Source organism: Berghia stephanieae, chromosome 8, assembly GCF_034508935.2.
Source record: "Berghia stephanieae isolate SIO BIC M18660-M18661 chromosome 8, UCSD_Bste_1.3, whole genome shotgun sequence".
NCBI lineage: Eukaryota > Metazoa > Mollusca > Gastropoda > Nudibranchia > Aeolidiidae > Berghia > Berghia stephanieae.
In genome coordinates, this window is record NC_088367.1 from 39,753,071 (window position 1) to 39,780,570 (window position 27,500).

The 27,500-nt window shown below is 37.5% G+C and overlaps 2 protein-coding genes across 3 annotated transcripts in view; one reads left to right on the forward strand and one right to left on the reverse strand.

The window, feature by feature from the left end:
- LOC144979006 (membrane cofactor protein-like) overlaps nt 1–10,102 on the reverse strand; it is a 24,836-nt gene extending 14,734 nt beyond the window's left edge. The window contains exon 1 of the mRNA XM_078925623.1: nt 9,701–10,102. Coding sequence (XP_078781749.1) covers nt 9,701–9,779 — 79 coding nt within the window. The 5' untranslated portion in view covers nt 9,780–10,102. The remainder of the gene's footprint in view (nt 1–9,700) is intronic.
- Nucleotides 10,103–26,053: 15,951 nt separating this feature from the next.
- Nucleotides 26,054–27,500, forward strand: part of LOC144978665 (uncharacterized) — a 64,804-nt gene continuing 63,357 nt past the window's right edge. Inside the window, exons 1-2 of one of the 2 annotated variants that reach the window (XM_078925006.1) lie at nt 26,285–26,812; nt 27,499–27,500. The exon at nt 27,499–27,500 is cut by the window's right edge and continues 187 nt beyond it. The gene's annotated coding sequence lies outside the window, so the exon portion shown is untranslated. Of the gene's footprint in view, nt 26,127–26,284; nt 26,813–27,498 lie in introns of those variants that run through there. The other variant, XM_078925007.1, reaches the window with a different exon arrangement.

Sequence of the window (27,500 nt, forward strand, 5' to 3'; positions counted from 1 at the left end):
CGAAGTTGACGTCACTCAGGTCTTTGTTATTGTTTTTTGCCATCCGCGTTTATGAGTAATGCTCACTGAACCCGACTATAAACGTTCATTTGATACACACAGTTTTGTGTGTTGGTCCGTTATACTTCCGGATGGCAATGTTATGAGCTTCTTAGCCAAGCGCATACTATCTATAGTTTTGTGTTGGTCCGTTATACTTTTGGATGGCAATGTTGTGAGCTTCTCAGCCCAGCACATACTATCTATATAAAAACGTGGTTTGCACAACCAAGAAGTGGCAACAGGTTAGTTTTCTATGCTACTTGTTACTTGCAATGAGACAAGGTATCAAATCAAAATAAAATAAATACAATCCTTTAATTGATGCATTGCGTTTAGTTTATAAACTCATAAATTCCACCGGCCGGATATAACATGCCAACACACAAAACAATGCGTAACCTTAAACTTTATAGTCTGATTATTGCAATTTAGCGAGAACTACTCATAAAAATGACTGACTAAAAACAATAACAAAGAGATGAGTGATGTCAATTTCGTTCTATCTGTTCATTCCCTATGGGAAATTTGTCTTTAGGGTCTATTCCAAGGATAGACTGGAATAACTTAGGCGTCAGCCGCAGTATAGATAGTATGTGCTTGGATAAGAAGCTCACAACATTGCCATCGGAAGTATAATGGACCAACACACAAAACTGTGTGTAACCATGATCGTTTATGGTCTGGTTGATACGGATTAGTGAGAATTACTCATAAACGTGGATGACAAAAAGCAATAACAAAGACCCGAGTGACGTCAACTTCATTCTATCTATAAGGGGCTAAGTAAGCGAAAGCGAGGTGGCTTGCTTAAGGTCACACAACGCGCCGGGGATTAGGGGAATTTTTTTTGGATACAAAGTTAAGTAAAGATAGTTCGAAGTTGACATCACTCGGGTCTTTGTTATTGTTTTTGCCATCCGCGTTTGTGAGTTGTTCTCACTAAACTGTATTAACCTGACTATAAACGTTCATGGTTACACAGAGTTTGTGTGTTGGTCCGTTATACTTCCGGATGGCAATGTTGTGAACTCCTTGGCCAAGCGCATTCTATCTATAGATAGTTCGAAGTTGACATCACTCAGGCCTTTGTTATTGTTTTTTGCCATCCGCGTTTATGAGTAATTCTCACTAAACTGTATTATCCAGACTATAAACGTTCATGGTTACGCACAGTTTTGTGTGTTGGTCCGTTATATTTCCGGATGGCAATGTTGTGAACTCCTTAGCCAAGCGCATACTATCTAAAGTTGATACCACTGTGTCATGTGTTGCACCCGTATCGACAATTCAATGTATCGGGTTCATTAGAATTAGAATGTTATTAGTGTGTAGTGCATTCTATAGAAACTTTGAAATCCGTTGTTAGGTGATGAAATTAAAGGCCAAATTATAGTCAAATATAATGTTGGTGTGGAGTTAAACAGCTATCATTCTCTATATTATTGTTGGTTTATACTATGTGGGCACGCGGTTCATGACAATACACTGAGAGAAAACACCCATGGAGAAGTCTTGTGGTGTGCCACTCGCTTTCGGATCAGAAGGTCCTGGGTTCGAGCCTCGCTCGGCGCATAGTTGAATCATTGGAGATGGCTCTGTACTCACATTCTCTCAGCGTACTCGGGTGTAAAATGAGTACCTGGTCGTTGACAATGAGAGACTGTGAATAAAGAGCCTTTAACAAGGACTCGACTGTACACTGCTAAGATCGGTGGTGGGAAATAAATGTGGGTAAAGAGCATTTTCCGCCGGCGCAATGGGACTCGAACTATCAACCTCCAAGGTCCAAAGGCGAGTGTCATACCACTTATCAGAAAGAACCAGATGCGAGATGGAAAAAATGAAATTGCAATATCCACTAAATTGCTCAAAACGCTTTACAAGGGGTCCCTGGCAACACGTAACATAGAACGAGACAGAACGCCTGTTAGGCGATATTACAATTTTTTTTCGGACAGAGACAACACCGTTGATACTCATTTTACACTTGAGTACGGTGAGAGAATGTAAGCAAAGAGTCTTTTCCAAGGATTCAACTATGCGCCGAGAGAGGCTCGAGCCCAGGACCATCCGATTCGAAAGCGAGTGTCATACCACAAGACCACATAGTCGCACCACATAATTGGTTGGTTTAAACGTCGTGCGTTGGTACCATCATGTTCAAGATATAAAAAGCCATCAAAGCGTTGCCCCTACCATCATGATAAGGTTATTTATCATATTCAACACGATTTTCGCACACAATTAGCCAACTATAATAAAATCTCATTGCAATTTTTAACCAATTAACTACCGCACATTTTTGAAAAACAAGTATTAAAAAATTTGGCCAGAAAATTCGTCCTTCGAATATATATCGATCGATTTAAATGACCCTCATCTAGGCAAACAAAATCTCAAACTTGGGGCTTTGGGAAGTCTTTCTTCAGTCCTAGGTTTGATAGTTTTTTTTGTTATTGCCAAGTTCAAATTTTTAAATACAAGTTTTTTCCAGCGTGCGACAGTTACCTTGTTAAAAGCCTTTACAACCGGGTTTCATTCTCTATCCAACTGATAAAAAATACAAATGGCTCATCAAAAAGTATTGAACAAAAAGGAATATAACATTTTCGAAAACGAACAAAATACCGTACACGGAACGTTCGGACCCAAAACCCTTCTTCAGCCAATAACTGAAACCCCCCCCCCCAAAAAAAAAAAAAAAACGCCAAAAAAACAACCCCTCCCCCTTAAAAAAAACAACAACAAAAAAAAAAAATAAAATAAAAACAATAAAAAATCCAACAAAAACATCAATACATCATTTGTAATCTCAGAATACGAAAGAGAAATATTTGGCATGGCTGTCCGCAAGTCAAAGGATCTTCATTACTTTTTTACAGTCCATAATTTCTAACAGCTTAGTATCAAGGTAGTTGCACGTTGAACAAAGGATCTTCATTACTTTTTTACAGTCCATAATTTCTAACAGCTTTTTATCAAGGTAGTTGCACGTTGAATATTATTTTCCCTGTTTAACATTGTTGTCTTTTGGCGCAATAATACATTGGTATGAGCGCCTCCATTATCATTGTATTGAGATAAATTTGAGAAATAAGGGAGCCGGCACTGGTGTAAGACAATTAATCGTTTCTATGTTACATGTTTGTGTTGAGAATATTGGCTATTATGCTTAAATGCTGGCCAACTAACTTCGCAGCGTTTGTGTGCGTTGAACCCGTGACATCAAGAAGTCAGGAAGAGAAGGCTCTAATAAGACTAGGGTTAGAAGCGATCTTTTTTGGGATCGTGGATAGCTCATACTGTAGAGTCACGCTGTCGTACCAGTAAGGTCGCGGGTTTGAGCTCCCATTGCCGCGAATTATTTATTCTCTATTATTTTCTGGCAGCACTTTCTTACTCACTTCGTTTCTTGTTGTTATCAACATAAGTGCCTGCTCCACTCACTTTTCTGAATTAACGATCTGAAGAAGTGTTTATGAAACAGTGCTTGACAAAACAAGAAAGAAAATACAAAAAAAAAAAAACACAAACAAACCCATCTCTTATTTCTCAATTCGATACTTTCAAAAATTTTTTTTTTAAATGGAGCTACTCGTCCTCGTCCTCCCGTGTTCAATGTTTGTGTTGTGTGATGCAAAGGACCCACAACGTAAAATGCGTACCCTTGTCAAAAATATGACTGACTTACTGACTTAGATGCCTTTCGCGTCTCGACCGAAAGATCGGGTCGCCTTGGCTGTTTCCAGTATTTCCTGTGTGAGGTGTCTCCAATATTGCCGGTCCTCTGCTAGGGTTCTCAGATTTTCAAGGTCCCCTGCCGTTATGAGACTAATGCTTTGTCCAAGTGTTGTGAGGTTTTTGTTTAGGATCACAGGGAGTGTTGTGATCGGTCTTCCTCTGTTACTATGCGTCATTTCGAGGGAAGTGACGTCACGACTGTTAGATTGAAGCCTATTAATGTCTTTATTTGAAAATATCGTTATAATTAGGGTTTCATCAATGGTGCTGGCACAGTAAACATTTTTTGTGCCTCGATCGGCGTGTAGGTGAGTCCCTGGAAAAGGCTCTTTATTCATATTCTCTCACCGTACCCAGGTGTAAAATGAGTATCTGACCGTTAACAGCGTTGACTCCGTCGGAAAAAAAAATTATTATCGCCCAACAGGCGTCAGGTCACGTTCTACATGTTTATGTGTTACTGTTGGCCAGGGACTCTTTGTAAAGAGTTTTGAGCACGTTTAGTGGATATTGCACTTTATAAAATCTCAAGTTTTTAGTTTGTTTACTATTTCCAGTGCATGCCGGTGCTTGTTGTACAGTAATGCTATAGGGAATGAGATTAGCGGAAGAGTAGCGTCCCTTGATTGGACGTCAACTTACAGAGAGAACGTCAATTTGGTTTTGAAGTGTCTCAAGCCGCTTTCACCGGAAGCGAGGACGAGAGACGCATGCGCACAACCAACATGACGTTCTCTCTCTAATAACTTTCCCGCCAGTGACGTCACAGACTATGGGTGACGTCCAATCAAGGGACGCTACTCTTCCGCTAATCTCATTCCCTATATCGCCCGTGTAATGCAAATCTTCAATAAATGTTTGTTATTGGAAAAAAAAGGACGCCCTAATACCAGATGATCGGATAGGGTAAAGGACGATATGAAAGAACTGGGCCCGGAGGAGGGTGTTGCGAAGAACTAAGATGCATGGAGATGTGGCATTCAATATGGTAACCCTGCAAAATGCGGGGTAAGCTGAAAGAAGAAGAAGAATAAATGTTTGTTTTTGTTCCAAAATGTATGATTTTATTTCCTTCGTGCTTCTTTGTGCGGCTATGTGGTCTAGTGGTATGACACTCGCTATCGGATCGGAAGATCCTGGGTTCGAGCTACGCTCGGCGCATAGTTGAGTCTTTGGAAAAGGCTCTTTACTCACGTTCTCTCACCGAACTCATGTGCAAAATGAGTACCTAACTATTAACAGCGTTGTCTCTGTCCGAAAAATTGTAATATCGCCTAACAGGCGTCATGTCCCGTCCTAAATGTTAAGTGTTGCTGTTGACCAGGGACCTCTTGTAAAGCGCTTTGAGCACGTTTAGCGGATATTGCGTTTTTTAAAAGCTCAATTTTTTTGTCAACAGAGGGGCACAAAAAAAAAAAAACAAACAAAACAAACCCCAAACAAACAGACAACGGGACGTGCAAATCACGAGAAGGAAAATTAAAACAAAAATATTGAAGATAAATGACATACAAATACCCAAAACTACGTGAACATTGAACGTTTTTAGTCTGATTGATATAATTTAGTGAGAACTAATCCCTAACATAGCCAGTCTAACAACAATAACAAAGCTGAGTGACTTGAGATTCTTCCCTCTTATAGATGGAATGAAGTTATATCAATAAGACTATAGATGCTATGCGTTAAGGTAAAATACTCACAACATCCGCCAATCGGATATAACGTACCGATACAGAAAACTTTGGTGTAACCTTGAACGTTTATAGTCTGATTTATAGATAGTATGCGCTTGGCTAAGAATCTCATAACATTGCCATCCGGAAGTATAACGGACCAAGACACAAAACTGTGTGTATCCATGAACGTTTATAGTCGGGTTAATACAGTTCAGTGAGCATTACTCATAAACGCGGATGGCAAAAAAAAAACATCAACAAAGACTTAAGTGACGTCATCTTCGAACTATCTATATAATTCATTGAGAACTCGGAGGGCACATTTTCACAATCTTGACAGAGTAGGGGGAATGAGGCTAAAACCGTGCAAATTCGGGTTGAAAGCATGAACATTTGCATACAGATTACCAAGACCCATTAAAGACCCATCTGCTATAGATAGTTCGAAGATGACATCACTCAGGCCTTTGTTATTGTTTTTGCCATCCGCGTTTGTGAGTTGTTCTCACTAAACTGTATTAACCAGACTATAAAAGTTCATGGTTACACAGAGTTTGTGTGTTGGTCCGTTATACTTCCGGATGGCAATGTTGTGAACTCCTTGGCCAAGCGCATTCTATCTATAGAACCACTCGGTTTAAGGCTTTAAATTTTCACTATTACAGCTATATTAAACAAGGGAAATAACTTCGTAAATACATATAGTTTCTTCATATTAATTGTATTAGGGAAAATTGGGCTAAAACCGTGCACATTGGGATTGGAAGCATGAAAATCGGCATTCAGATAGCTAAAACCCATATAAATGACACCTGCTATAGAACCACTCTCGCAATTGGATTCAGTAGTCTGATGTCACGCGCCCGGCAACGGCGGCCATCTTGGTTCTAAACAAAGAAAATCTTTACTTTTTATTCTTCATGCTGGCGAGAACTTTTCATTCCCTTTTCATATGCCTTGTGTTCAGAATGTGTAAAAGTCAAAACATGATCAAATTGATGTGGTTTTTTCCCTCTGGATACGCTTTTAAGCTCGCCGGAGAAATATTTCATACGGCGTCCGCCATTGTTCCGATAGTTTAGAGCCAGTGTTACTAAGTTACCATACGTCATTAGGAAGGAAGTGACGGTACGACTATTGAATCCTATTTATTATAACTGCGTTTTTAGCACTTTTAATTTCCCTACGTAGCATTACTTATCCAAGGAAAATAACAACGAGAATACAATGTGCCTTCAATAATTTAAATATATTGTTGACCATTGGCAGTAGCTAACAATAAATGGCTTCGGGTGGGAACAGTACAGATAATGGACGTTTCGTGGAAAACCCTTCGTCAGCAAAAGGAACGTTGAAAACATAAAACCAAATGTAGTAGGAATTGTAGCGTGTGTATTCCTGTGTGGTTGAAGCATGAGACGTTAGAGTGGTCTTATCTAGTTGACATACTAAAAATTTATCCCATCAGTCCCCGCGAGAAGTTCTTTTTGCCATTGTAATTGTATCTGAAAACATGCAAACGCATTCGTTTTTAAGTCATCTGTAATATTCTTCCACCTCTTCTCTCTCTCTCTCTCTCTCTCTCTCTCTCTCTCTCTCTCTCTCTCTCTCTCTCTCTCTCTCTCTCTCCCTCTCTCTCTCTCTCTCTCTCTCTCTCTCTCTCTCTCTCTTTGTCTACTTTCTTTCTTTCTTTTAAAGAGACCCATCAACATTCGATTATGAATTATGAGAATTTCATATGGAATGCACTGCTACAGTTTTAAAACGCTACATTAACTGCACAATTGTTCACCAGCAAGACAGTAAGTCCTATTTCATACAAAACAAGCCATCACTACAGAGTAATTTTTTGGACAAAATAGATAGAACAGTCGCGGGTACTTTTATCCGAGCACTAAATTCTACCTGAATGAGCAGGCAATTTGTGTGCAGTGCCTTACACAAGGACACAATAGTACGGATAAAACATGCTCCTATTGTCATCATGCGATCAATAACGTAACGTCAATAGTTTGGCACAACTCTGCATTGTAACGATTGATGATTATTGATTTTGATAATAATGATGATTATTATTATTACTATGACACTAGTCATAGGGTTCTAATACAATTTTATAGGAATGCCGACTCTATACGTGCTCTATTGTGCGGCTATGTGGTCTAGTGGTATGACACTCGCTTTCGGATCGGAAGGTCCTGGGTTCGAGCTGAGTCCTTGGAGAAGGCTCTTTACTCACATTCTCTCACCGTACTCAGGTGTAAAATGAGTACCTAGCCGTTAATTTGTAATATCGCCTGACAGGCGTCATGTCTCGTCCTACATGTTAAGTGTTGCTGTTGGCCAGGGACCCCTTGTAAAGCGCTTTGAACACGTTTAGTGGATATTGCGCTATATAAAAAAGCTCAAGCCCGAGTATACTGTGATCAAATGTAGTGGTACTTCAAAGCCATTCGGTCCATGGAGCCGGAGTTTATCCCAGTTTCCATAGCGTGAAACGGACAACAGCAATTGCTTTTCATAAGACGCTAGTCTACCGCAAAAGTGCTTTCCGCCAGATATAACTGACCCAGCTACCCAATTACTGCTGGGTGGATGGGAGGTGAGGAAAAAAAATTCGACCGCATCCGGTATCGATATCGGTCCCTTTGAGTGTCAAGCAAGTGCTCTATACCAACTGAGCTATCTTGACCCCCAACCATAATCAAGTCTGACCAAAATAGTATATAAAACACGTAAAATGATTATTGTAGTATTTTGGAAAGAAAAAACAATTAGGGTGAGGGGGGTAGGAGCACTGTTTGTATCAATACCGGTTGCCAACATTTAAATGAGCTGTGTTCTACGAGTCTGTTTGTCCGTCTGTCTGCCCGTCTTTATAAGTGTAGCTGATTATACTTTCTAAATCAGATAAACAAAAATCTATTATTAGATATAGAATTTTGCATGACCAAAATCCCTCAAAACTAGCAAAATTGAATAAGATTAACGATGAAACAATTTGGATAGCTCGTGAATCGAAAGTTTGGTTAAAGGAAAACATCCGGTTTGATGCTAAAAATAGTCACCAATGGGAATCCAAGGATGACGTAAATCAACATTGAGTCGCCTTGTTTTGGATGTTTACACAATAGGAATGAACGAATTATTTTGTCTTCCATTTCAAAATTTCACAATTTTAAAAATCTTTCATCTCAACTAATACTGATCTTTCAGAGTGGTTCTAGAGCATAAATTACAGGTTGTTTCATATTCTTCAACAAATGGAATTTTCATGCTTTCAACCCTAAATTCCACAATTCAAGGGTTTATTTTGACCCAATTTCCCCCCCCCCCCCCACCCTACCCACTTGCAGTCGATTCATCAAGAGGTCAAGCGAGGACAGTCTATTCATTCTTGGGTGGTGTTCATAAATACTAGCAGCTCGTTCTCGTCCTATATGTCACCTTATGATTCAATATTCATTAATAGTCCTCCGAAGGACTGGTCGGTTACATACACACTTCCAATGATTTTAAAACCGGAAAAGTTGAATGTGTGACGTCACGACTTTGCTTCCCCATTTGACACACAATGTCATTGTCTTATCATCATATCATCATCAACATCATTGCCTTTTTCACTCTGGGTCAGGGTATAGGCCACAGACAAGCATTTTCCATCCTTCTCTATCCTGAGCTAACTTTTTTTTTTTTAACTCGTTCCATGTATTATCACTTCCCTGTCTGTTGTCCTTCATAAATTATGTCATTGCATCGTCTTATGTCAATCTATTACATCTTTTTAAAATGTATATTTCAATTAAAGATAGCCTGTCTAATGTAAAAAAAAAAAATGGAGCTCCAGTTCTTTATTCATTATTATTATGTGAGATCGACCAATTGTCCTTACAACCGAATAATGAATAAATGAAGAAATCAATTATAAATAAATTAAAATAAAAACGAATAAATAAAGGAATAAATAAATAAATGAATAGATATGTGAATAAATGAATTAATGATAAATAAATAAACAATAAATTAATTCATGGATAAATAAATAAATAAATAAATAAATACATAAATAAATTAAAAACATGAATGAATAAATAGATAGATAAGTGTATAAATTGAAAAGGAGTATATAAATAATAAATGAATTAATAGATGATAAATTAATAATAGATCTATAATAAAAATATTATAAATAAATAGATAAATAAATAGGTAAAAAATAGAAATGAAACATAACTTACGCGCTCTCGATGCTGTGAGAGCCAAATCCACAGCCATAACCTGGCATATCAATACATATCCAAGATAGGAAAAATCCATTTTTCCAACAAAGAAAATAACAATATTATCCAAAAAAAAAATAAGACTGATTTATTATTATCCCGTTGATTTATAACATGCGACTGAGGTTCAAACAACAACAACAACAAAAAAAAAAAACCAAAGAAAAAAAAAAGCAACCAGGGGTCAATTATAATGTAAGTACGCTCGCTCCTAAACAAATTTTGGTTTAAATCGTCACTATATTATTGACAGGAAAGTAAGGACACTAAAAACATTAAATATATGAATTATTATTTTTCTATCTGCGACGCCGTTTCTAACTCGACAACAAGTGTGTTGTGTAAAGGACTTGTAAGAGTACTCCTCCCTGGCTCTCTTTTACACACGCTCACACATGCACTCATTACATACGAAGTATTTTACAGTCAACCCTCGCTTAACCGAACCGCCGTTCGTAGAGGAAAAAAATTGAAAATTAGTTAATGACCATAACTCGTGTGCACGCATTGACGTGGATATCTTCACAACCTTCTGGTGGATTTTAATGATAATTGGCTCGAACACTCGAATTGTTAGTGACATTAAGCCGAATTTTTTTTTTTTTTTATCGGTTTCAGTATCATACTTTAGAATTTTTCAAAGATCAAAGGAATTCGTCATTGTGAGACTATAACATTACTGTATTGTTTTATATAATTATATAGAGGGTTTGTTCAAAGTATTGTAAACGAACAGACTCAAATACACAAACACAACAACAACAACAACAACAACAGCAACAACAACAAAACAAAAGAAAAACAACGACAAAAAAAAACCAACAAATAAAATTAAAAAAAAAACAACAAAAAACTAGCAAAAATCTAGATGGAGGCATTTAAGTAATGTTCTTTATCGTTATTGTTGTTGGCTGAAGAAGATTAGTATTTGGTGTATATATATATATATATATATATATAATATATATATATTATATATAATAAATATATATAAGCTACTATATATATAGCTATATTATATATATATATATATATATATATATATATATATATATATATATTATATATTATATTATATTATTATATTATTATTATTATTATTATTATTATTATTATTATTATTATTATTATTATTATTATTATTATTATTTATCATATTATTATTATTATTATTATTATTATTATTATTATTATTATTATTATTATTATTATTATTATTATTATTATTATTAATTTTTAGAAAAGATTTTTTTTTGGTTTAATTATTTATTTATTTATTATTATTTTTTTGAAGTTGTTCTATTCATTTTTGTTTATTAATTTGTGAAGTTCACAGCTTAGTATCGCTTTCCAATATTTCAGGTTATTGCAAGCAAATGCACACTCTGAAAGCATCGTTCGGATTAACGGTGTGAGACTGTGCGAGAATAACTTGAATGTCGTAATGAATAAATGAGTGTTTTCATAATGTCGCTCTCAGCCTACAGGATATTACAACAGGCCGCGTCCTTAAACCACACGATGGTGGTAACAAACTACGTAAATTGCGTTATGGCAAATCAGAGGGGACATCGGCTAAGTAGATATATTTTGTAGGTATATAGGTATGTATGTTTGTTTGGATGAATGTATATCTGTATGTATGTATGTATGTATGTATGTATGTATGTATGTATGTATGTATGTATGTATGTATGTATGTATGTATGTATGTATGCATGTTTGTGTGTATGGATGTATGGATGTATGTATCCATCTGTCTGTCTATCTATCTATCTATCTATCTATCTATCTATCTATCTATCTATCTCTCTATCTATCTCTCTATCTATCTATCAATCAATCTATCTATCTATCTATCTATCTATCTATCTATCTATCTATCTATCTATCTATCTATCTACCTCTCTATCTTTCTATCTATCTATCTATCTATCCATCCATCCATCCATCCATCCATCCATCCATCCATCCATCCATCTATCCATCATCCATCCTATATCTATCTATCTATCTATCTATCTATCTATCTATCTATCTATCTATCTATCTATCTATCTAACTATCTATCTTTCTATCTATCTATTAATCCACCCATCCATCTATCTATCTAATTATTTATCTCTCTGTCTCACACTCTTTATCTTTCTCCGCCTTTCTTAGTATATCCGTTAATATGGACGACCACACACCTAGTAACTGAGTTTTTGCTGGGGAGAACGTGACACAAAATAAATAATTTAAAAATACGATTGGGTTACCTTACCTATCTATAGGGAATGAGATTAGCGGAAGAGTAGCGTCACCGGTGGAAAAGTTATTAGAGAGAGAACGTCATGTTGGTTGTGCGCATGCGTCTCTCGTCCTCGAGGACCCATAGTCTGTGACGTCACCGGCGGAAAAGTTATCAGAGAGAGAACGTCATGTTGGTTGTGCGCATGCGTCTTTCGTCCTACAACATGACGTTCTCTCTCTGATAACTTTTCCGCCGGTGACGTCACAGACTATGGGTGACGTCCAATCAAGGGACGCTACTCTTCCGCTAATCTCATTCCCTATTGGGTTACCTTACCTATGTATATAGTTTAACGAAATTACTTCACAAAATTTCGAAATTTAAATGTCTTCAATACAAGTCTTAATTTCCCCTCTTCTTAGAATGTTCTTATTTTAGAACCATTTCCCATTTTTTTACGATTCGTGACCAAAAAAAAAGAAAAACATTAAGACAAACAAAAAATATTGAAAAAACGAAAAACAAAACAAAAACAATAACGAAAAAAAAAGAACCATAAAACAAACAAAACAACAAAACAAAAAAGAAAAACAAATACAAAGACAAATACAAAACGAAACAAAATTGTAGAAATTCCAAAACATATGGAAATAGCAATGCATATTCCCATTCAAAGGTACGAATGGAAGGCTGCAAACTGAGTGCATTCATTTTCCACTCTTGTCCGTCTTGCCCTCCATTTAACATTTCCTCTCAGTCGGTCTTTTGGTTTATCATAGCAAAGTGAGTGCAATTCACTCGTTTTTAGTTGCCGAACCGAACAGGAACCGAACGCGCACGTTTTATCTCGGAATTAAAATTATTTCTTTCAATTTCCGACCACAAATGGATTCATCTTAACAACGCCACTACCACATTATCTCATTCATATGTAGTGTTTCATTCATCCTGTTTGTTGATAAAGGGGAAACCCGAAACGTCCATTTTATCTGTTTTTGTAATTAATTTGAAGCTTACATTCAATTTCACATTGTTATTTACCAACAAAGTGAATCAATACACGGAGTTTCTTTGTTATTGTTTTTATAACACCTTTGGATGATCAGTTCTCACTAAATAAATGTTTGAATAGTAATATAAACGTTTTTGGTTACACGTAGTTTTGTTTGCTGGTATGTTTCATGTGTTAGTTGTGAGTAAATTACAAAAGTGTATAGCATCTATGACACAATGGTTACTCACGAACAGGAGACGAAAATGAATGTACACAGTTAACAGCCTAAGGCTGTAAGATAGTTTTTTTTGGTAGAGAATGCAAAAACAAGGGAAAACACTATCTAGATACAAGTTGGTGGGGGGGGGGGGGGGGTTGAAAAAATGACAAATTATTTATCTAAGACACATTATGTAAAAAAATTACATCCAAGCGCATACTATCTACTATTAAAAAAGCTCAGGTTCAAATACTAATAACATATATCTTTATTGTCCCAAAAGAAGTGGCAATTTGTCATTTGGTTACACATTTATGACAATACAATATTGACATCGACACACTCACACAAGATGCACACTAGTAACATAGTAGTTGTCGTAAAAAAAAATCAAAAAAAAAATCGCAAACTGTGAGTCAATATTTGTCTCTATGACGTCAAGAGGTTTTGATAGTCAACCCTTGGATTAGTAAGAGACATCCGCCATTCCAGTGAGGGGGCGGTTCGTTCACAAGTGGTTTCTATTTTCATGATATTATTTTCAGGTCCGTTCTTCTTTCTATTTTTTGGGGGTTTTTTTTGGTACTGAATGATAAAATAAAAATACAGATTCTGGCATCATCCTAGTGACTCTGATTGTGGGGTTGATTTAACGAGAATCGCAATCAGATAGATGGTTGGAATATATATATATATATATAATTAGAGAGAGAGAGAGAGAGAGAGAGAGAGAGAGAGAGAGAGAGAGGTAGCTAGATAGATATATATATAGAGAGAGAGAAAGAGAGAGAGAGAAAGAGTGAGTGAGAGAGAGAGAGAGAGAGAGAGAGAGAGAGAAGAAGAAGAGAGATAACGAAAGAGACACAGAGGGAGAGAAATATTGAGACACACACACAAAGAGGGAGAGAGAGAGAGAGAGAGAGAGAGAGAGAGAGAGAGAGAGAGAGAGAGGGGGGGGGGGGACGTTAACAGCGAAAGATATATAGATATATAGATATATAGGAAGAGATAGAGAACGAGAAAATTGAGAGAGAGAAAGAGAGAGACACACATAGAGAAAGAAAGAGGGAGTGAGAACGAAAGAAAGCAAGAGAGATAAAGAGAGAGAGAGAGAGAGAGGGAGAGAGAGAGAAGAGAGAGAGAAGAGAGAGAGAGAGGGAGAGAGAGAGAAGAGAGAGAGATGGAGAGAGAGAGAAGAGAGAGAAGAGAGAGAGGGAGAGAGAGAAGAGAGAGATGGAGAGAGAGAGGAGAGAGAGATAGAGAGAGAGAGAAGAGAGAGAGAGAGAGAGGGAGAGAGAGTGTGTGTGTGAGAGAGAGAGAGGGAGTGTGTGTGTGTGTGTGTGTGTGTGTGTGAGAGAGAGAGAGTTAAGAAAGTATCCACTACAGATTTTCGAAAAGACTAAAGTTGTTTTCGTTCTTTGCTAGATTTTTTGTGTGTTGGGCGTCACGTGACGAAAGTACTCACCAATCACCAAAATAATGTCCATATCATTGACGTTTTCCGATTTGTCAACAGAAAAAAACATATATCTCTATACAATCTCAATAAGCATCGCAAACACCATAGCGTTCAGCACTACTTCCACAACCACACCACCACCACCACAACCACCACCACGACCACACTACCACTGCTTCTACAACCATAACCACCACAACCTCCACAACTACAACCACCATTATTTTTACAACTGTCCACCAACACTACTTCTGCCTCCACCACCACCACCACCAATACTTCTACAACCGCAATAAAAACCACTACTACTTAAACAACCACTTTTACCGCTATCATAACAACAACCACCACCACCACTACCATCATTACAACTAACACTGTCATAATCACAACTACCACAAGCACCAACACAACTACTTCCACAACCACTACCACCATTACAACTACCACCACCACCACAACCACCACCACCACCACCACAACCACCAACACAACTACTTCCAAAACCATTACCACCACTACCACCCCCACCACCAATACAACAATCACAACAACCACAACACCACCAAGACCATTACTTCAATACCCACCACTACTCGAACCACCACAACCACCACTGCTTTAACAACCACGACCACAACCACAAACCACCATCACAACCACAAACCATCACCACCGTCACAACCACAAAACACCACCACCACCACCACCACCACAACCACAAACCACCACAACTATCAAAAACACAAAACATCACCACCACCACAACCACAAACCATCACCACCATCACCACCAACCACCACAAACCACCATCACCACCACAAAACACCACCACCAACCACCACACCACAAAACATCACCACTACCATCACAACCACAAACCATCACCACCATCACCACCAACCACCATAAACCACCATCACCACCACAAAACACCACCACCAACCACCACACCACAAAACATCACCACCACCATCACAACCACAAACCATCACCACCATCACCACCAACCACAAAACCACCACCACCACAAAACACCACACCACCACACCACAAAACATCACCACCACCATCACAACCACAAACCATCACCACCGTCACAACCACAAAACACCACCACCACCATCACAACCACAAACCATCACCACCATCACAACCACAAACCATCACCACCGTCACAACCACAAAACACCACCACCACCGTCACAACCACAAAACACCACCACCACCATCACAACCACAAACCATCACCACCAACCACCATAAACCACCATCACCACCACAAAACACCACCACCAACCACCACACCACAAAACATCACCACCACCATCACAACCACAAACCATCACCACCGTCACAACCACAAAACACCACAACCACCACTACCACCACTACCACCACCACCAACACCACCAGGGAAACTTCAGCACATCGTCACGGGCAGGAAGGGGTCATGAGAAAAGCCAAACCACTTAAAAGCTGATTGAATGCCAAGAAAGTTTTGTGTCACCAGTATAATGATTGCGTCTTAAGTACCAAGGCGACCACCAAGCTACAAGATGTTTTTTTCTTTTTGCAGAAAACAATCAACTAAGAAGGACATTATGATATTATAAAGCAGTGGCTTTAGTTTAGCACGACGGAAAACGCTGAATGACCATATCCGCCCAAGGCATAGATCTATAACTTAATCCGAGCCGGGCAAACAGAAGATGGACTGTTGGTTTACGCGGCTATGTGGTCTTGTGGTATGGCACTCGCTTTCGGATCTGAAGGTCCTGGGTTCGAGCCTCGCTCGGCGCATAGTTGAGTCCTTGGAGAAGGCTCTTTACTCACATTCTCTCACAGTACTCAGGTGTAAAATGAGTACCTGGCCGTTAACAGCGTTGTCTCTGTCCGAAAAAATTGTAACATCGCCTATCTGGCGTATGTCCCGTCCTAAATGGTAAATGTTGCTGTTGGCCAGGGACCCCGTGTAAAGCGCTTTGAGCACATTTAGTGATATTGTGCTATATAAAATCTCTTCTTTTTTTTTACTAAGGCGACCACAAAACTACAAGATGATTTTTTTTGTTTTAAAAAAACAACAAAAAATCAACTAAGAAGGATATGATATTATTATACTGTAGTGGCTTTAATTTAGCACGACGGAAAACGCTGAATGACCATAATCCCAAGGCATAGATCCATAACTTAATCCGAGTGAGGCAGACATTTGGTGGACAGTAGGTTTAATAGGGAATGAGATTAGCGGAAGAGTAGCGTCCCTTGATTGGACGTCACCTGACAGAGAGAACGTCAATTTGATTTTGCGCATGCGTCTCTCTCGTCCTCGCTTTCGGTGAAGTGTTTCAAGCCGCTTTCACCGGAAGCGAGGACGAGAGACGCATGCGCACAACCAACATGACGTTCTCTCTCTAACAAATTTTTCTCCGGTGACGGGCAATCAAGGGACGCTACTCTTCCGCTAATCTCATTCCCTATACAAGGTGTTTATTCATTACCACCCGATAAAGGATTGAAATGACTTCAAAACTAGAAATGATAGGAACATCTAGATTTTTTACGTAGTTTGCCATCGCTATTCAAGTTTGTTTTTATTTGTGATGGAACTTTCAGGAAGATACAAGATATAAGCCAATAATTATAATACAGTCGCGCTTTTTGTGAAAAGGGAGAAATTTGACTCAACCGAGTTTTTGGCACTAAAAATGGAAGAAAAATAAAAATGCATAAAAAAAACAACCAGTTTGTAGGCCAGTGTGATACCCAAAGGTCAGAAACCGCACTATTTCTATACTATAGAAGGAATGAAATTTAATTGACGTCACTCAACTCTTTGTTATTGTTTTGAGCCAGCCATGTTTATGAGTAGTTCTCACTAAATTGTATCAATCAAATTTTAAACGTTTAAGGTTACACATAGTTTTGTGGGTTGGTACGTATATCCGGCTGGTGGATGTTGTAAGTATTTTAACTAAGCGCATAGCATCAATTATAACAAAAAAAGCGGCAGTCTGGTGAGACATGCTGCTGTCTGCTTGGGTACCTCTTTAATCATCATATCATATCAATTTAAATGACCCTCACCTTGGCAACAACTCTCAAACCTGGGACTTTATTGAAGACTTCGCCAAGTCCTAAGTTTGAGAGTTTTTAATCAAGACGAGGGTCAATGCTAGATCAACATATGACTATGCAGGCACAGTTTGATTCTCTATGTAGAAGTTTGACAATAGGCTTAAAAAGAATTGCGTCAGTTAGACCTTTCCTAACAAGAGAAGTAACATGCAAACTAATAACATCTTTCATACTATCTAAAATAGATTACTGTAACTCGTTAATCTCGAATGTAAGCAACGATAAAATATCACGCCTTCAAAGTATCCAGAATGCGGCTGCTAAATTGATTTTAAGAAAGAAGAGAACATCCTACTCGTTGCCACTTTTGTATGAGCTACATTGGTTACCAGTTAAAGTGAGAATCGAATTCAAACTAGCAGTATTGTGCTATAAGTGCCTTAATGATCAAGCACCATTGTATATTACTGAATTTTTAGAAACTTATAAGCCAACGAGGAGTCTACGTTCTGCACTAGATTCTACAAAATTAATTGTTACAAATAAATATTAATATAAATTTTACGGCGGCAGATCGTTCAGTCACGTCGGACCTTCCATCTGGAACTCTCTTCCTAAAAGAATAAGAGAAGCGCCGTCCTTATCAATATTTAAATCAAAGTTAAAACACCATCTCTTTGTTGAAACACATCTTGATTAATGCATCTTTGTAATTTGACCCCAATATGAATGTTAATTTAGTTTATGTTATTATATCATTATTTTATATTATTTCCGTATTTGACATAGCATGTGGATGTATTATAACATACTTTGTATTAATGACTTTATGTTTAGTTATTACATTGTTGTATAATGATAATATTATGTTGATGTAGTATGTATAATGTTTCATTTGTATAATAATGTCACTGTATTATTGTTTCGCGCATTGAGCATCACCCAGTGATGAAAATGCGCGTTATAAATGTCATGTATTATTATTATTATTATTATTATTATTATTATTTAAATCGATCGATATTTGAGGACGAATTTTCTGGCTAATTTTTTAAATATTTGTCTTTCCAGAGTACGGCAGTTAACTGGTTAAACACCCTGTCCTATATTATATATATAGATAGTATGCGCTTGGCTAAGAAGCTCATAACATTGCCATCCGGAAGTATAACGGACCAACACACAAAACTGTGTGTATCCATGAACGTTTATAGTCAGGTTAATACAGTTCAGTGAGCATTACTCATAAACGCGGATGGCAAGAACAACAAAAGAAAAGATAACATTGAGGCATTGATATAAGTACAGAACATCGTATATAGAAACAAAAAGGTCAAGCGCTTTGAGCACCTTTAGTAAATATTGCTCTATATTAGAGCTCACTAGTAAGTTGAAGATCATATACAATAAAAAACAATAGAAGGAACGAAATTGACGTCACTCAGCTCTTTGTTATTGTTTTTAGATAGTCAGTTTAATGTAAAGTTCTCACTAAATTATTGATATCAAGCAGACCGTAAACAGACAGAGGAAAACTTTTGGAGATATTAACAGACATAGTTGACGAAGACGAGCTCCGAATAATCCGATTTCTCCTCAGCAACACAAAGATACAACCAAGGATATACGGGGCCACAAAACAGACGCAGTTTGAAAGTAACATCGGGACCCCCCAAGGAGATAGTCTGAGCCCGATTCTGTTCACAATATACTTAGAACACGCTCTGAAAGAAGTTCGAAAAGTCATTCCAAAACCAACGACTCATATTGAGAATGCAATCCCTAGAGAAATCGCCTATGCAGATGATGTCGATTTTATTGGATCAACACCAGCAAATATAGACATCATACAAAATACCCTCATGAAATATAACCTCCAAGTCAATGCCAATAAAACCGAATTTACAACAATATCGAGGAACAAAGAGGAATGGAAAAGAACAAAGAAAGTCGGCTCACTAATTGGAGACACCGAGGATGTACAAAGAAGAAAACAGCTATCAAACGCCGCACTCAGTAAACTCACCAATGTATGGATTAGAGGTGACAAAATAAAGAGAAAAACCAAACTGAAACTGTACCGTGCTCTTGTAAAACCGGTACTTCTGTATAACTGCGGCACTTGGGCGTTGACAAAATCCGAAGAAGAACATCTGGATGCCTTCCATCGCACACAGCTAAGAAGGGTACTGGACATCAAATACCCAAAAAAGATCTCAAATGAATCACTCTATAAGATCACAAAAGAAAGACCAATCTCCCTTGACATTTTACAACAACGATGGCAACTTTTCGGTCACATACTACGCAGGGACAAAAACATACCAGCTAACCAAGCCATGTCGGGATACTTCCAAAAACACGGGAACCTTTTCAGAGGAAGACCGATCACAACACTCCCTGTGATCCTAAACAAAAACCTCACAACACTTGGACAAAGCATTAGTCTCATAACGGCAGGGGACCTTGAAAATCTGAGAACCCTAGCAGAGGACCGGCAATATTGGAGACACCTCACACAGGAAATACTGGAAACAGCCAAGGCGACCCGATCTTTCGGTCGAGACGCGAAAGGCATCTAAGTCAAGTAAGTCAAGCAGACCATAAACGTTAAAGGTTAAATACAGTTTTGTGTGTTGGTACGTTATCCAGCTGACGGATGTTGTGAGTATTTTAGCTGAGTTCAATCATCAAACATAAAGAAAATAAAAAATAAAAATGCAAAAACTAAAATTCCTTTTATTCATCACATAGGATAAATTTGTCTCTAGGGTCTTTTCCAAGGGAAGACTGGAATAACCCAGGCGTCAGCCGCAGTGCAGCGCCGCAAAATGAGCTAGGGCGAGGTAGGTGACTTACTCAAGGCCACACTACGCAGTGGCCGGTGATCGAACTCGGTATCTTTCGGGTACGAAGCAAAGACCGTACCGCTGAGCCACGCTGTCCCCTAATCAATGAATACAGATAAAAATTTATAATCGTTAATACAAACAAAACAAATGATAAAATTGAGGCATGGATATTCGAAGCACTCACCGTATATTGAAACAAAAAGGTCAAGCGCTTTGAGCACATTTATTGTCAATATTGCTCTATATAAGAGCTCATTTTTAAGTACTAATTCAAGGAGAAATCAATCCTGCTCCAAGGTTATCTTGTCGTCTATGTCACAAAGGAACAAAACTGGTTCCAATCTCATTGGTTATCATTATGGAATCAAATTAAGGACAATAAAGACATCTTCTTCTTCTTCTTCTTCTTCTTCTTCTTCTTCTTCTTCTTCTTCTTCTTCTTCTTCTTCTTCTTCTTCTTCTTCTTCTTCTTCTTCTTCTTCTTCTTCTTCTTTCTTCTTCTTCTTCTTCTTCTTTCTTCTTCTTCTTCTTCTTCTTCTTCTTCTTCTTCTTCTTCTTCTTTTCTTCTTCTTTTCTTCTCTTCTTCTTCTTTTCTTGTTCTTGTTCTTGTTCTTGTTCTTTTCGTTCTTTTCTTCTTCTTCTTCTTTCTTCTTCTTCTTCTTCTTCTTCTTCTTCTTCTTCTTCTTCTTCTTCTTCCTCTTCTTCTTCTTCTTCTTATTGTTATTATCATTATTATTATTATTATTATTATTATTATTATTATTATTATTATTATTATTATTATTATTATTATTATTATTATTATTATTATTATTATTATTATTATTATTATTATTATTCATTATTCATTTATTTATTTATCCGCTCATTCAGATTCAAGTTTATTTTGTCATTTACAACTCATCTCAAGTTGGATTACTTGCAGGCACTATGCTAAGGGAAACAACCCAACAATGAGTTGTTGACTGGTTGAATTTTATACGAGTTCATTCCCTTGAATTTTGATTTCTATTTTTTATCATTGACAGTTTGCACACATTAGAATAATATCTTTCTGTTATATAATAATAATAATAATAATAATAATAATAATAATAATAATAATAATGATGATGATGATGATGATGATGATGATGATGATGATGATGATGATGATAATAATAATGATGATGATGATGATGATATGATAATAATAATAATAATAATAATAATAATAATAATAATAATAATAATAATAATAATAATAATAATAATAATAATATATTATTATTATTATTATTATTATTATTATTATATAATAATAATAATAATAATAATAATAATAATAATAATAATAATAGTAATAATAATAATAATAATAATAATAATAATAATAATAATAATAATAATATATGATGATGATGATGATGATGATGATGATGATGATGATGATGATGATGATAATAATAATAATAATAATAATAATAATAATAATAATAATAATAATAATAATAGTGAGGCTATGTGGTGTAGTGATATGACACTTGACTGCGGATCAGAAGGTCCATGGTTCGACTCTCGCTTTGAGCGGTGCATGGCGCATAGTTGAGTCCTTGGAAAAGGACAGTCTCTTTCTGTATCCAGGTATAAAACGAGTACCCTGCCTTTGAAAGCGTTGTTGTCTCTGTCGGAAAAAAAGAGTAATATCGCCTATTAGGCGTCATGTCTCGTGTTGCTTGTGGCTAGTGACCATTGAAAAGAGTTTGAACACGTTTAGTAGATATTGCTCTATACAAATCCTCGTTATTTTAAAAAATAATATTTTCATTACTTTTTATTAACTGCTTTAAAAATGATCTGTAAATGTTTTTTTTTAACCTCAGGAATGGGAGACACCCAATGTTTGTCGTTGCTTTGCCAATTTAGAATTATCTCCGTATTTTAAATACGACAATAAACAGGTATAGGTATATTGACCTTTAAAAAAAAAGAATTATATAAATAAATCAGTAAATAAATAGATAAATAAATAAATAAATATATGTTTTAAAATGAAACAGAAAATGACTTGATTTTATATGACTTAATAACCCTGTACACTCTAACATAGGGGGCTGTAAATGTTGACAAGATAAAATGTATGTTATTTGAACCAATTTATAATCATGTTTGACCTAGAGAAAGTAGGATAAAAAAATCAGTTGTCAATGACTTCAGTAGTCTGTGATTGTTATTTTCGACGTCTTGAGCTTGAGCTTAAAAACAAACAAACTTGAGCTTTTATATAGCGCAATATCTACTAAACGTGCTCAAAGCGGTTTACGAAGGATCCCTGACCAACAGCAACATGTAGCATAAAGAACGAGACATGACTCCTGGTAGGCGATAATACAATTAGAGACAACGCTGTTAACGGCCAGGTACTCATTTTACACTTGAATACGGTGAGTGAATGTGAATAAAGAGTCTTTTCCAAGGACTCAATTATGCGCCAAGCAAGGCCAAAAACCCAGCGATCCGAAAGCGAGTGTCATACCACAAGACCACATAGCCGCACAAATGGACGTCCTGTAATCCTAAGAATCTGCCTATAGATAGTATGCGCTTGGCTAAGATGCTCATAACATTGCCATCCGGAAGTATAACGGACCAAAACACAAAACTCTGTGTAACCATGTACTTTTATATTCTGGTTGGTTAATACAATTTAGTGAGAACAACTCACAAACGCGGATGGCAAAAAGCAATAACAAAGGCTTGAGTGACGTCATCTTCATTCTATCTATTCATCCTATCACTGAAATAGTTATTCCACCTTTATGAAACCTATTTCTTATAAGTCCTCCCACGGAATGGTTACATACACACACCATTTCCATGTGGATATGTCATTTTTGTTATTATATTCAAAGATGTGTAAAAACTGTTCTGTAAATGATACATAACAAGTTGGTGGAGATTATATGATAATATGCTAACGTATAAGGCAATTAAATTATAATTCCGGCATTCGGCCTGAAATTAAATAAGATGCGATAAGAAAGGACAATTAAAAACCGGTTATAATGATTTGTGATTCCTTGTGCCAAACGCTATGACAAGAATATGTGGTCTTGTGGTATGACACTCGTTTTCGGATCGGAACGTCCTGGGTTGTTCGAGCCTCGCTCGGCGCATAGTTGAGTCTCTTTACTCATATTCTCTCACCGTACTCAGGTGTAGAATGAGTACCTGGCCGTTAACAACGTTGTATCTGTCGGAAAAAAAATGTAATATCGCCTAACAGGCGTCATGTCTCGTTCTTCATGTTATGTATAGATGTTGGTCAAGGACCCAATGTAAAGCGCTTTGAGAACGTTTAGTGGATATTGCGCTATTTGACTTCCATCTATACCTATCTCCTCCTACAATTTATCTTCTTAGTTGTTAACATGGAACCGAATTTCCATTTCATTGGGTGAAATCGCCTGCAAGTCGTCTTTTCTCTGCGGTATACTTAAATTATCCGTTACTGTCGAACGCACTGCAAAACTCAACTCTCTCTCTCTCTCCCTCCCTGCTTCCTCTCTCTCTCTCTCTCTCCTCTCTCTCTCTCCCTCCCTGCTTCCCTTTTCTCCTCCCTCCCTCCTTCTTCCTCTCTCTCTCCTCCCTCTCTCTCCCCCCTGCTTCCTCTCTCTCTCTCTCTCTCTCTCCCTCCCTGCTTCCTCTCTCTCTCTCTCTCTCCTCTCCTCTTCTCTCTCTCTCTCCTCCTTCTTCCCTCCCTCTCTCCTCTCTCTCTCCTCTCCTCTCTCTCCCTCCCCTCCTCTCCTCTCTCTTCTCTCTCTCTCTCCTCCTCTTCCTCTCTCTCTCTCTCTCTCTCTCCTCTCCTCTTCCTCTCTCTCTCTCCCTCCCTCTTCTCTCTCTCTCTCTCTCTCTCCCTCCCTGCTTCCTCTCTCTCTCGCTCCCTCCCTCCTTGCTTCCTCTCTCTCTCTCACTCCCTCTCTCCCTCCCTGCTTCCTCTCTCTCTCTCACCTTTTCTTTCTCTCTCTCTCTCTCTCTCCCTCCCTGCTTCCTCTCTCTCTCTCTCTCTCCCTCCCTGCTTCCTCTCTCTCTCTCTCTCCCTCCCTGCTTCCCCCCTCTCTCTCTCTCTCTCTCTCTCTCTCTCTCTCTCTCTCTCGATATAATATCCAATTCAACTCTATCCGTTTACCTCTAAACATATTTTCCTGTTCATCAATTCCCTCCCTGCTTCCTCTCTCTCTCTCTCTCCCTCCCTGCTCCCCTCTCTCTCTCTCTCTCTCTCTCTCTCTCTCTCTCTCTCCCTCCCTGCTTCCTCTCTCTCTCTCTATCTCTCTCCCTCCCTGCTTCCTCTCTCTCTCTCTCTCTCTCCTCCCTCTCTCTCCTCTCTCCTGCTTCTCTCTCTCTCTCTCTCTCTCCCCTCCCTGCTTCCTCTCTCTCTCTCTCTCTCTCTCTCCCTCTCTCTCTCTCCCTGCTTCCCCCCTCTCTCTCTCCCTCCCTGCTTCCTCTCCCTCTCTCTCTCTCTCTCTCCTTTTCTGTCTCTCTCTCTCCCTCTCTCTCTCTATCCCTCCCTGCTTCCTCTCTCTCTCTCTCTCTCTCTCTCTCTCCCTCCCTCCCTGCTTCCTCTCTCTCTCTCTCTCTCTCTCTCTCTCTCTCTCTCGATATAATATCCAATTCAACTCTATCCGTTTACCTCTAAACATATTTTCCTGTTCATCAATTCACACGCACACGCACACGCACGCACACACACACACACACACACACACATATATATATATATATATATATATATATATATATATAAACCAAAAATAACTTGAGCAAAGAGCTTTAAACGCTTTAAAAGGGGTTCCTAGCCAACAACAACTCTTAACATATAGCTAGAACAAGGCATAACACCTATTAGGCGCTATTACAATTATTCCGACAGAGGCACTGTTTTTATTTGCCAGGTACTCATTTTACATCTGAGTACAGTGAGAGAATGTGAGTAAAGAGCCTGTTCCAAGGACTCAATCATGCGCCGCTGAGAGCGGTACTCAAATCCAGGACCTTCCGATTCGAAGGCGAGTGTCATGCCACTAGACCACATAGCCGTACCACATACTATAATTACCCCCCCCCCCTCCTCCCCGACCCCTCTAATCCAATTCCATCCCTTTTCTCTAACCCCCCCCCCCCTCTGTCTCTCCCTATCTCTCTCTCTCTCTCTCTCTCTCTCTCTCTCTCTCACTCTCCATTTAATCATCCATTCATTCATTCATTACTTTGCCCACTTCGTCACAGTGCCCCTCTCTCCTCGCAGTCTGTGGTTCAGTGAGTGGTGCAGCACGACCCTCCCCCCCCCTCCCCTCCCCACCCCCCACAACCATTTACAGTCTTACCTACCTACATGATTTCCACGAAAATATAAGTGGCCTTCCATTAAATAAAAAAAAAAAAAAAAGAAAAAAAGAACAAAAGTCCCGCCCAAAACCGTCAGACCGTCACGACTCCGATAGACTACCGGCGGCTTACACAATCTATCTACACGCATAGATCTCTGGTCTCTCGTCAGCTCCTGTAAGTGTACCAGTACCTCCTACTTATCACTAATAGTAGTCTAGTAGTCTCCTCGCCTCGCGTCTTTTCAATTTTTACTTATAATTAACTACTTTTTGGCTTATTTCAACATAACATTATCAATATATAAAGAAAACTATTATACTTTTAATTTTTTTTTTTGGATTTCATTGTTATCATTTCGAAATGCTTAAAACAATTTAAGATATATACATTGTGTGTTTTTAAATATATAAATAATCAAACAAAACAAATAAGAAAGTGAATAAAGTAAAGTAAAAGAGAAGGGGAAAATCAACAACAACAACAACAAAACACAATTAAAAAAAACAACAACAAAAACAACAACAACAACAACAAAAAACGGCATTAAAAGTCAACTGAGCAATCGACCAATCGACTAGGCAATTATATTAAAGTACTCTTTCCATTTCTCACGAGCATTTATTTATAAATAATTGTGCAGTTGGTCTATGCTAGAACAAGTGGAATTTTTACACCAATCAGCAGTCTTAATCTCACAGCCCTCGTGTCACATTCGTCGTTTAAATCCCTTAGCAAATACAAACTAATATAGAAATTGGATGTAGCAAATTCATTCTGGGATAAAAACTAATCCTTGAGATGTTATTTCCTGCTGCAATTATCTGGATAACGAAATATTTACGTTGTGTACATTATTAAAAGTGCTGATATTGATAATTTTGATATTAGTGTTTTTATAACACCGTATTGAAAGTGTTGTTAGTGATAAATTTGATATTGGTGTTTTCGTTTAACCATGTGTTATTATTAAAGGTGTTACTGATAATTTATTTTGATATTGGTGTTTTTATAACACCATACATAATTAAAAGTGCAGTTATTGATGATTTTGACATAGGTGTTTTTATAATACCATATATAATTAGGGTGCAGTGATTGGTAATTTTGATATTGGTGTTTTCGTATAACCATATGTTATTATTAAAGGGGTGTTACTGATAATTTTGATATTGGTGTTTTCGTATAACCATATGTTAGTATTAAAGGGGTGTTAGTGATATTTTTGATATTGGTGTTTTCGTATAACCATATGTTATTATTAAAGGGGTGTTACTGATAATTCTGATATTGGTGTTTTTATAATACCATACATCATCAAAAGTGCAGTTATTGATGATTTTGACATAGGTGTTTTTATAATACCATATATAATTAGGGTGCAGTGATTGGATATTTTGATATTGGTGTTTTTATAATACCATACATTGTCAAAAGTGCTGTTATTGATTATTTTGATATCAGTGTTTTTTATAACACCATATTGAAAGTATTGTTAATGATAATTTTGCTATTGATGTTTTCGTATAACCATATGTTATTATTAAAGGG